Genomic DNA, 12,911 nt, shown 5'->3' with positions numbered 1-12,911 from the left:
TCACTATTTTGAATGAGTACAATTAGTCTTATAAGAATATTAACCCCATGATGTTCAATGCCTCTTCCTAATCCTAGTGACTTTTTATTTAGGACTCCCCCTAAATATGAGAACCCTTCTCACTTTCTCTCAATCATTGATCCTTAGTGATCAACTTAAACATCAACTATACTGAATGTTGAATTTACAACTCAACTAAGGCAAACCAACAACTATGCCAAGTGACTGAAGCAATAGTGTGGTGTACACAAAAAAGATACAACACTAATCCTTATGATATGAGTGATGACATTATCATGGAATAAAATTAACAAAAGAATCAAAAACCCTATAACAAAGAACTTAGTCCTAGCACACAAAATCTTGTCTGAAACATGAGATTTGAGTCTCCTTAAATAACATTGCATTTTTGGATTTTATCCTTTAGATTTTTTTATTTAACTTCGTCTAGAATAATAGATGAATATGTTGGATTTGATTTTCTCCATAAATATCTATAATAAAATATATGATTTAATATATTTCAAATTCAATTTTAAATCTCTATTTAAATTTGATTTGATCTTCCACAACTGTCAAACAAATCACACAAACATTGATAGACAGTCTTCAATAAATCTGGTTCAATTTCAATCAGAAATTTCTCACATAACAACACCTATCATGGCCCGCTGACAAGGATCAGATGTTGCAGTGCAGACATGTTGGAACATTGTGTTCCATATGTTGCATTGCACACATATTGAAATACCGTATTCCACATGTTGTACAAAAATATCCAAATTAAGTCTCTTCATATAAATCTTCTTTGTAGAGTAAATTTTGTATTAAATCTAAACTAAAACTGAAATAACATATGTCTGTTGTTAGAGACCAGATGCTGGAGCACATATGTTGGAATATCATGTTCCACATGTGCCCCTTCTGCAACAGAAACAGTTTGAACATACTCTATGTTATTTTGCATAATACAACCAATCCAAAAGGAACAACAATTGTGTCTAGCATATATCCTGCGAAGAATAAGATTTCATATTGTATTAAGCATACATATTTTCATACAAGAAGTTATAAAGTAAACATGAGAAAAGGTAATAAATTTATTGTGTGTCATTTGGTTAAGAAAGTGAAAAAATAGAGAAGATAATGAAGGGTTAACAAAGAGTGAAAGAATATGTTGGACAATGTTCCATTTGATGAATTCATCTAATGCATGAGTCTGATATATTCTATCATAACAGATGAGGCAGAAAGTAATCTGGTGGTGTATATCTACAACACCAAATCACATGTGTTAAGTCAAGTGAACAACTCTTAAGGCCACATAATAACATTAAAACATATCTAGTTTAACATCTAATTTTTCCTATGGTTGTAGTCCTTTATCTCTAAAGTGACTAATTTAGTGAATATGTCTATCCTAATATTTTCAACAATATTTATTTATGAGTTCCACTAATTAATAGATTTCTCAATCATCGACCAACTTTTATCTACTCCCAAAGTGGCCAAATGAAGGAAATAAATATTGCATAAATATGAGCAGCCATTTCACTTTCTCTCAATCACTAATCCTAAGTGACCAACTTCAATAACAATTATATTGAATGTTGAATTTATAACTAAAGTAAGACAAACTAACAACTATGCGAAGTGACTGAAGCAATATTGTGGTGTACACAAACAAAATCCAGCATTAATCCTTATGATATGAATGATAACATCAACATGGAATAGAAGTAACAAAAGACTTAAAAATCCTATAACAAAGAACTTAGTCTTAGCGCACAAAAACTTGTCTCAAACATGAGATTTGAGTCTCCTTAAATAACAATGCATTCCGGGCTTTTCTCCTTTGGATTTTCTTATTTAATTTCATCTAGAGTAATAGTTGAATCTTTTGAATTTGATTTTCTCAATAAATATCTCCAACAAAAGATATGATTTTTCATATTTCAAATTCAAATTTAAATCTCCATTTAAATCTGATTTGATCTTCAACGGTTGTTAAACAAATCACACAAACATTGATAAACAATCTTCAATAAATATGATTGAATTTCAATCAGAAATTTCTCACATAACAATATCCATCATGGTCTGCTAACAAGGACCAGATGTTGCACTACACACACGTTGAAACATTGTGTTCCACATGTTGCACAAAAACATCTAAATTAAGTCTCTTCGTGTAAATCTTCTTTGTAGAGTAAATTTTGGATTAAATATGAATAATAACTAAAATAACATATGTGTATTATCGGAGACCATATGTTCCAGCACACATGTTGGAACTTCGTATTCCATATGTGTCCCTTCTGCACCAGAAACAACTTGAACATATTCTATGTTGTTTTGTATAACATAACCAATCCAAAAGGAACAACAATTGTGTCTAACATCTGCCCTGTGAAGAACATAATTTAAGATTGTATTAAGCATACTGATTTTCATGCAATAAGTTTTAAAGTAAACATGAACAAAGGTTTTAAATAATTGTGTGTCATTTGGTTAAGAAAGTGAGAAAACATAGAATTTTACTTAAGGGTTAAAAAATAGTGAAAGAATATGTTGGACAATGTTCCATTTAATAAATTCATCTAATGTATGAGTCTGATACATTTTGTCGTGACAGATGAGGCAAAAAGTGATCTAGTGGTGTATATTTACAACATTAAAGCATATGAATTAAGTTAAGAGAACAACTCTCGAGGTCACATAATAACATTAAAGAATGTTTAGTTTAACATATGATTTTCCCTATGGTTGTAGTCCTTTATCTCTAAAGTAACTAATTTAGTGAATATATATATCCTACTATTTTCAACCATATTTACTTATGAGTTCAACTAGTTAATAGATCTCTCAATCATCAACCAACTTTTATCTACTCCGAAGGTGGCCAGACAAAGGAATAAACATATTGCATAAATTCACATGAATAAAATATATCAAGACAACTCATTCATAACATTTAAAATATTAATAATTCATTAAACTTCACATTATCCAACAAAGCAAGTTAAGCTTATAATGAGTTAAATAAGCACAACACAGAAAGATATTAAGTTACACATTTCTAAGCAAGAAGATATAAATGATAAACCTTAAGATGTCACTTTAATAACTTGTAATTTGTGCGATATCTTCTGTCACACCTCTCAGTGATGGTTCTTTCAAGTCTGACTAGACCAAAGTCGTGCTAAAACTCTTCGCCTTCTTCAATCTCCCTTATGCATAATTCTTTCCAAATTTCAGAACAACTTTTTTCATTGTGTCGCGGCGCGAAAAATACTTGAGCGAGAAAATGTGTGAAAGTAATGTATTTGTCACCAAAGTTTATTTTAAAAAGGGAAAACATCGATAAAACCCCAAAAGAACAAAAATATGGTCATCACAACCAAATTTAGGTTCAGGAGTCGATTATGCACGGGGAAGGTATTAGCACCCCATGACATATGTTGTAAACAATGATTACCTTTAGTTAATTTTGCAAATAAAAGTGTTAGCATAATGTGTTCAATTTATCCTAATTATTACGGTGCATTTACAAGAAACTGGAAAAAAATATTAGGGTCTTTGACAAGATGCTAGTCTTACTTCTGTGTATCCCTAGGTGCAATGAGAAACTCAAAGCTACGTAGTTCTTTGTATGCAAAATCTGTGGGTTGGTTGATTTTAAAGTAAAATAGTTTAATCACGTAGAGGAGGAAAAAAGGTTTGTTAAATGACAATAAAAAGGAATTGCTTTCGCTAAGGCGGAAAAATGTTGATGTTTATTGATTGTCATTTTTATGTGGAAGACAAGTATTCAAACTTAAACAAGTCATGCATCTTGCATTCATTTACTCGAGGATAAATTAATGTGCATCCAATTATTCCTTCTTTAATCCAATTTTTATTTATATAGATAAAATGAGGATTGAGACGACCAAGTTGTACAACTCGCATCTCGCAAACTCGACAGTTAAAATATATATTCATCTATTTATCGATTTTTATTCTTTGCGCTTGGATTATTTGTTTATTAAAAAATCAGACTTAGCTTAACACGACTAAGTGGTTTTCAGGAAGAGTTATTGCAATTTTTAGGCAAAATACGAGTTTTCAAATTTAAAAAAGATGTTGTATTGCATTAGTTTACTCGAGGACAAATGGATGGGCATCCATTTATTCCCTTTTTCTTCCGGCAAAAAGAAAGTTTTGTGTATCTACTTAATAATTATAATGTTTGAAGAATCTCGTGAAAAACATAGATTAAGTGAAAAATAATAAAAATGGACAATTAATTATATAAAAAAATAAAAGAAATCAAACAATTTTCTGACTTTTAAGGGTAAAAACAGAAAGGGGCAAGATCTACCCCAGGCGATGATCGTCATCATGGATGACTGGTAGACCGTCACAATGTCAACCCAATGACAATTGTCATGGATGTGTGACGGGTCCTGTCAATGCAGGGAGGCAGGTGACGGTCGTCACCCATGTTGACAGACCGAGTGTCTTGGACGCGTGTCGAGGTGACGGGTGTCACGCAATGTTGACAACTGTAAACACTTCCAGATCGAAATTTTTTTCATAGCAGTCAACTCTCTTTCTCTCTATCTCATTCAACACAACAACAACATACATGGAAGTTTTTAAATCGCACACACAACTAACATTACATCATACATGGAAACAAAATCCTAAACTATAATAATATCATACATGAACATTTTTAAAGAAAAACCTAGAACTACAACAACATCATGCATGAACACTTTTACTTAATGATAAATTTACAACAACAACAATAATATAAATTTTTTTAATGAACAACAAGAACTTACAAACTCCAAATAAATGAATGCTAGTTGAGAAGAGAAGTTTTTCTTCAAAGAGAAAAGTGAAGAGGTTTTGACCATAATTTTCTAATTTTGACTTTTTAATCTTTTTTATTTCAAATTGACACATAACAAGTAATAAAACTAATAATAATAAAAATGCTAGTAAATAGAAAATAAAAATAAAAATGATATTTGTTGTGTTTTTTTCTTTAATTTCTCAAAAACGAAAAGAATAACTTGGATAATCAAAATTTAAAAACGCAAATGAAAAATAAAAATAAAAGTAAAATTTAATGTTACATATTTTTTTTGAATTTTTTTAATCAAGAGTCAAAATGAATAAACCTCTTAATTTATTATTATATATATAATTTTTTATTTTCCTAAAAAAATGCGGATAATAAAAACTAAAACTTAAATATTTATTTATCTTTTGAAAGAGAATTTTAAACTTGGACAGAATTAGGATACTGTACATTGCATTGCAACTCTATTTATAGAGGTTTTCCAGCTACATAATTTCTCTCTATTTTGTTCTCGGATCTTTACAATGATCCATTAACTTAGACCCAAAGAATAAAACATATTCCTTTGTGTTGTACTATGATATTACACTTTATATGGGAGACAACTTGACATTATGGTAGCGTTGTAAGAGCAGTAACAGTGTAGGAGCAACAACTGTATACCAGCTGCAGTAAGCCTTGACAACTTTTAGAATTTGTCTTGTAACCTTTCATCCTTATCCATTCATTTTCTCAAACCCATCCCTATTTTCTTCTCCAATCTCTGTCATGTCAGCATTAACACTTAAGTTGAGGACTCGTACCAACATCTTCTGGCTTGAGACCTACGGGATGTTGTTCAAGGATTTCTGGTGTGACAAAACTTGTCACAAGAGTCAATTATGCACAAGCAGGAAACTCATAAAATTGATAAAAAAGAGCACCTAGTAACATAAAACATAAATAAATGACATTACTTAAGCTTCAATATATCCTAAAATTCAAGTCTAAGAGGCTTAAATATCTCACACAAAATGAGTTATCAGGTACATCGAGAAAGAGTAAAGGTTTACGAAAGAAAGAGATGGACGGACTCGTTGATAAGAAGTTAGCACAAGAACTAGAATCTCAAAACAAAAGAGTTGGACGAGCACTACGATAAGACGTTTGAAGAACGATTAACACAAGAATACGAATCCCAAAAGAAAGAGTTGGACGATATGTACAGTAATAATTTGGAAGAAAGATTAGCATATGAGCGGGAATTGCACAAGAAAGAGTTGGAGGAGTTTTATGTGGTATGTGAAAATTATGTTTTGTGTGTTGCATCTGTTTTATGGTCTTATAACATGACATATATGTTGTGTGTTGTTGTTCTTTTTAGGATGTGGAAATTGGCACCGATGGGTGTAACAGTTCAAACGAGTATAAATGAAGATAATGAATTTCCTAAAAAAAAGTTGTTTTAGGTGGTGCGAGCACAAAAGGAAGTTGTTCAGCCTTTCATATCGAAAATGAGACGACGGTTCCTTCTAACGACATGTTAAGAAAATTGGTATGTTTCATCATGGATATTAAAGAACCCATTCTTCTTTGATTAGAGCATGATCCAGAGATAGCAGATTTATATATTGAACCTAAATATATAAAGCATTTTTTGTTTAGAAATGAGTGGTTGGACAAAATGATACTTCGATTCTGGTGCACGTAAGTACAATTTCTATTCTAATAAATATTAATTTTAAATTCGTGCACATCATTAATTTTAATATTAAGACTCACTTTATTTTTTGAATTTTATTTAACCATTTTGGTACATGCATCGATTTTGTATAGAATCAAATAAATCATATATTTATGGATTCTTGGATCCATATAGATTCAACTTACATCAAATTCTAAAAAAATGAAACATACTTATCATCACGGTTAAGAGATGGAAATAAAGAATATTATTTAGCATCATTTATCGATTCATTAATAATTTTAAAATTATGGTTTCTCTTTTATATTTAGTTTCCATATTTTACCAATTACTAATTATGCTTGTGTTCATTCAGTGATCATTGGAAATTGATTATTATGTGTCTAAGCATAATATGGTAATCATGCTATCTTCCATAGCCAAAACACTTCAAGTAAAGATGAAACCTATAATTTCTAAGTAAGTTATATTTTATGAGACATTTAGTAATATTTTCTTTGACTTTGTAATTAGCTTATTGTGTAATGTTTAAATTGTTTCAATATAGAGTTGTGGAGGGAACCAATATGTTGAACGGACTTTGATAAGTGTATTATTTTTTACATTCATTTTTCTATAATTACATGTGTGGCTATATATTCATATAATGTTTAAATTTGTAGATGAGTAAACAACCATGAGGATACGAGTGTGGTTATTATATAATGAAACACATGATAAACATTGTCTCTTTCAACATTGTTGATTCTTGGGAACATGTATATATATTTACAATAACATATAAAGGATTTGTACCGCATAAATTATTTTTACTATTTCAATTCAAGTGATCTTACATTTCCTTCAATTTTTATATAGATGTTTAACGATACTACACCATTCTCACCAGAAGACTTGAAAGACGTTTGTACACGTTGGGCATCTTGCTTCAATTATAGGCCAGAATGATCATACTGATTTTGTAATATTTTGGATTTGATGTAAGTAATATATAGGTTTTTTAAACATATTGGTATTATATGGAAGTCATTTTAATGCTTACATACAATATAAATTTTTGTTAAAAAAATGTGTGCATATGTTGGTTCATATTTTGTTTTCGTAGAAAATGTGGTATATAATACAGTAATTAAAAAAATGGCATATATGGAAAATTTAAAAAAAAACTATTTAAAATAATACCAAAGGATTGCACCACGGTTGTATTAGTAACCCGTAGTGAAATGTGGTGTGTCAAATATTATATAATCATGGATGGTTGGGAATCGAATCCATGACCTATTGACATTTTACCAGGATTGCTTGTCATGACCATAGTTTCTCGCCACGGTCACTTGCTCATGGTGGAAAGTAGCACACTTACTACCACACCACACATTACCACGACTCAAACACCCTTAGACACCATTAATCCAACATATAATGATGATCAATCATCTTTTTCTCTTCCTTCCCAAATAACAGACAATACCAAATTACCAGCATCTCAATCCAGTCATCATGTTTCATCAAGGGTAAGACAACAACCATCCCATCTCGAAGACTATGCATGTGATTCCTTTAATGACACATGAAATACATACTTCTCAAGTACTCTTTATCCTTTAAATAATTCCCTTTTATATTTCAAATTATATCATTTTCAATGTAGCTATAGTTTTTCTCTTAACACACAAAATTAGCCAAAAACATACAATGAGGATAATCAATTTGACTATTGGAATCAAGCCATAAAAGTTGAGCTTTTTGCCCTTGACAAAACGGACACTTTGGAATTCGTTGACCACCCAAAGTTAAAACAATAAGATGCATATGAGTTTACAAAATCAAACACAAGGCATTTATCACAATAGAAAGGTTTAAGGCAAGGATAGTTACCAAATGTGATAACCAAATAGAAGGTTTGGATTATTCTGATACATATCCACCAGTTGCTAAGCTCACTACATTCAGACTTCTAATAACACTTGCTTGCATTCATAGATGGCACTTACATCGGCTTGATGTAAACAAAGCTTTATTACATGGTGAATTACATGGAGATGTTTACATGGTCATCCCACCTAGTGTCAAGCCTTCTAAACCCAAATCAGGTCTGCAGATTGATCAAACCCATCTATAGCCTCAAACATGCTAGCACAAAATGGTATTAAAAACTGGCATCTCTTCTTACTCAACATGGTTATGCACAAGGTGATTCAAACCCTTCTTTATTTGTCAAAAGCAAAGATGCAACAATCACCACCCACATGTTTACGTTGATGATGTGATATTAACTAGGATCTCTTTAACTAAATTTTAGCACATTAAAGATGAACCACACCAGGCTTTCAAGATCAAAGATCTTGGATTATTCAAATACTTCTTAGGTTTAGAAGTTGTGCATTCTAAACAAAGCATTTCCCCATGCCAAAGAAAGTATTCTCTTGATCTTTTTGTTGATTCATGCCTGCTTGGTTCGAAACATGTCACCATTCCATCTAATCTTTTTATAAAGTTATGTCATGATAACAATGCTCTATTTGAAGACATACCATCTTATAAAAGACTAATTGGTAAACTCATTTATCTCAACACCATCAGGCCAGATATTACTTTCACCACCTAACAATTGAGACAATTTTTATTCAATCCATCCGTTGTTCATTAGAATTCCACATGTAGAGTTCTTAGATATTTGAAGCATTGTCCTAATCGAGGGTTGCTCTTCCCTAAAAACTCAACTATCCATTTGTCAGGCTTCTCAGATGGTTACTGGGTTGATTGTATAAATACTAAAAGATCAATATCAAGTTCATGTTCTTTCATTGGCTCATCTCTCATTTCATGGAGAACCGAGAAATAAAGATAATTTCAAAGTCATCTTCTGAAGTAGAGTATTGAACATTAGTTGCTGCAATATGTGAATTGCAATGATATTTTTTTATCTATTACGTGATCTACAAGTTACTGTGCTAAACCTCACATGTTATATTGTGATAATCAAAGTTTTCTTCGTGTAGCTGTTAATCCAGTTTTCCATGAAAGAATCAAACATTTCGAGAACAATTTCCATCTAACTCGATAGAAATTTCAAGATGTTGTAATGAAGATGTTACCTACTTCATCTCACAACCAAATTGCATATTTCTTTTAATAAATACGTGTTGCCAAAACCTTTCTCATTTCTTCTACCCAATTTGACCTTGATCAATATTTATCAAATTCCAACGGGTGGGAGACTTCTATATTGTTAGTCAGTTAAACAATTAAGAAATTTGTTAGGAGGTTAAGGAAGTTAGTTATTTCTTAGGCAGTTATTTGCTTTGCAGGTAGCTTCTGATAGTGAAGCAATATAGAACTTTGTTCAACTGATTCTTTCAACTTTATGCCATTATCAATATAAGAGAAGTTCAATCTTCTTTCTTTTAACTTAAGAATGCTATCATTCTATTGACTTCTATAAGTATAAATTATCTTTTCAACCGTAGAAGCAAGCACAAACAATACACACACTCCTTGCATCACACGTAAAAGAGCACTACATTTAACTAATGTCAAAGTAAAGAAAAATACAAATAAAGCTACTCAAAAATCAACCTACCATTATTGCACAAGGAAAAACACACTTTAGTGCGTTCAATTTTAATGTATTTGTAGAAACACGTCTAGGAAAATTCAAATTCATCCCCTAATGCGACAATCTACCTATTGATCTACTCAGTGCCGTATACCAATTCCTTCCACGTTTTCACACTACTATAACACAAATTAATTCTACAAAGCGTCACGCAAGTAAATTGTATTTTATTTCAAAATCTTCAGAAAGTTGTTGCAAAAACCACATGCTCTCATCGTTCAAAAAAGTCTCCAACGAGTCATCATCATCACCATCATCACCACCACCACTACTATTCCCTTGTTCTGGAACCTGGTTATTGAAACTTGGCAGCACTTCATGGTCTGAAATCGAAGGAGCTTGGAATTCCAGTGATGAAGATTCCGAGGTAACACTTGAGGAGTTTGTTTTTGGCCACTCTGTTCCTGAAACTGAACTGTGCGATGTGTTGTGATGAAGAACGAAGTCGGGTTTATTCGGGTCGTGAAATCCAGACGCGGATGCCGTTTGAACCTGTTCAAGCAAACGGGGCATCCACACGTAACGCAAGACATCTCTGAACTGTTTACTATTGACATCGCACTTTAGCTGCTTCGCTTGCTTGATCACTCTAGTTCTCCAATAGTTCTTTATTTCATTGTCTGTTCTTCCCGGAAGATGCTGCGCAATTTTCGACCACCTTTGATAAAACAAACATAAATATCCATTTCAAAACACTGCAGAGGTGACACAGACACAGTGATACATAATTTGAATTTGAAAATATTGAATATTTTACCTATTGCCCCAGCGAGAATGGAGTTCAAGAATAAGAATCTGTTCTTGGAGTGTGATATTTCCACGTCGAACATCGGGACGCAAGTAATTTAGCCACCTTAATCTGCAACTTTTCCCACTTCTCTTTAAACCTATATATTTATTTAGAATATTAGCCAAGAATAATAGAGTTAGGAAGAAAATATAAATATATATATATATGATATATATGTACATGCCTGCAGAAGAAGCTGCAGTGTTCCAGTGACCTTCACCATGGGTTGTAATGTAATTAACCAGAATGGTGTCCTCTTCTAACGTCCATGGGCCCTTTCTTAATTCATTGAGGTTTGTAGACTCATTTTTCTTAACCTTGGTATCCATATGTGGAATTAAAATTTAATAGTGCTTTAATTTTATGAAAGGAAGAAGCAACAGTAGTATGATATATAGGGGAAATATGAAAGAAGGAGAAGAAGAAACGTGTTGGATTTGGCTTTGTAAATGGGTGGTTTCACTTATTGGAGGCATGTGGAGGAGTTATATAGTAATAGAGTCGGATAAGAATAAGCATAGTCCACAAAATAAAATAGAAATAAAAGGGTACGGAAAAGTGACGACTTGGTACACACATAATGCACCAGTTTCAATCTAGTAAATTTAATACCAGTAGGAAGCTACTTTTGGGATTAAGATGGAACTAAGCTTGCAGTTTGGGGTTTGACTGGTTGACTCATTATGATCAGTGCAGCATGTGGAACATCTAGAATCTGATACTCTTTCACATCTACACGGATTTGCCGGGACCCAAATCCACTGCAGTTAAAAAACCTCACATTCATGCGTTGTTACACCGTTTGATCAAGATCGAACGACTTTGATTTAAAATTGGCAATTTAAAAAAAAATTAAATTTGTTTTTTCTTGATCGAGATCAAACCGTCACTATTATCTTGCTGGTGTAAATGTGGGAAAATATTGACTGCAGCGGATTGAATTTGGATTTGTGGTTAATAAAAAAAAATTAAAACAAATTTATATTGATAAAAAAGTGGAAATCAGTTCATCCACAATTCAATTGTGAAAAAATCTTCTCTCTACACTCAAAAAAAATTATTTAATGTAATTCATCCTAATTAGTAAGACAATCCAATGATTGGAAATTAAACTTGATTGTTTTAGATCTTTGATTATGATATCATTTAATCATTCATAAGTATATTATTGATCAGTCATCGTTTATTTTATGTATTGTCACTTATTCGACGAAAATTCAGGTAATTTGTATTACTTTGTTCTTAGTTAATGGTCTATTGAGTCAATTTCTTTCACCGATAGTTAATTTTATTGTTTTATCATTTTTAGTGTCATTTCTATTTTTTGTCGCATTTTACGTTTTGGATGTGTGTCTTTTCTGCATTTTAGATTCAAGCAGGTACTCAAGTACGATCGAATGTAGAAACCAAGAAAAAATGAAAAGAATCGGAAAGATGTTTTCAGGGTCCAGTAGGCTTGCTACGGCCACCCGTAACACCTGCTACGGGTTGTAGCAGGAAGTCCTGAAGCACAGAGTAAAACCATCCAAACAGGGACCTACTACGGCCACCCGTAGCACCGACTACGGGTCGTAGTAGGGGGGTCTGAAATAGAAGCAGAATCCACCTAAAATAGTGGCCTGCTACGGTCACCCGTAGCACCGGCTACGGGCCGTAGCAGACATGCGTGAAAAAATTTGAATTTTGTCTCTTCTTTTGTTATTCTTAAGTGATGGGCATTTTGGTCAATTGGGAGGCGGATGTGATGGACTTTTGTGCATCTCTTCTTTGCAAATATTTTGATTTGCTTGAATATTATGAGTAGCTAAACCCCCCACTGCTAGGTGGTGTCCCTGATTTGAATCTGTAATAACTTTGAGTTTATATTTGCAATGACAATATTGTTTTTCATAATTACTTTAATCTTGTGATGTGCTTAATGTTTTCTCTTTCAGAACAATTGAGATTGTTATGTGATTATCAA

At 32.2% G+C, this 12,911-nt stretch overlaps 1 protein-coding gene across 1 annotated transcript; it reads right to left on the bottom strand.

Annotated features, from left to right (window-relative positions):
• Positions 1-10,042: 10,042 nt before the first annotated feature.
• Positions 10,043-11,792, bottom strand: LOC127093549 (transcription factor MYB2). The gene is made up of 3 exons (XM_051032495.1): positions 11,133-11,792; positions 10,916-11,045; positions 10,043-10,816 (listed from the first exon to the last, which is right to left on the bottom strand). Exons 1-3 carry the CDS (start codon positions 11,275-11,277, stop codon positions 10,306-10,308), a joined length of 786 nt encoding a protein of 261 aa, XP_050888452.1. The 5' UTR covers positions 11,278-11,792; the 3' UTR covers positions 10,043-10,305.
• Positions 11,793-12,911: the final 1,119 nt, after the last annotated feature.

Source organism: Lathyrus oleraceus, chromosome 6, assembly GCF_024323335.1.
Source record: "Lathyrus oleraceus cultivar Zhongwan6 chromosome 6, CAAS_Psat_ZW6_1.0, whole genome shotgun sequence".
Lineage (NCBI taxonomy): Eukaryota > Viridiplantae > Streptophyta > Magnoliopsida > Fabales > Fabaceae > Lathyrus > Lathyrus oleraceus.
Note: the sequence above shows the minus strand (reverse complement) of the source record. Positions and strands in the feature narration are given on the sequence as shown.

What these genes read in the sequence shown, in the direction of transcription:
- LOC127093549 (XM_051032495.1), bottom strand. Translation starts at nt 11,277, where the DNA reads ATGGATACCAAGGTTAAGAAAAATGAGTCTACAAACCTCAATGAATTA. An exon ending in CACTGCAGCTTCTTCTGCAG is followed by an intron (nt 11,046 to 11,132) that starts GCATGTACATAT and finishes ATAAATATATAG; the next exon opens with GTTTAAAGAGAAGTGGGAAA. An exon ending in CATTCTCGCTGGGGCAATAG is followed by an intron (nt 10,817 to 10,915) that starts GTAAAATATTCA and finishes GTTTTATCAAAG; the next exon opens with GTGGTCGAAAATTGCGCAGC.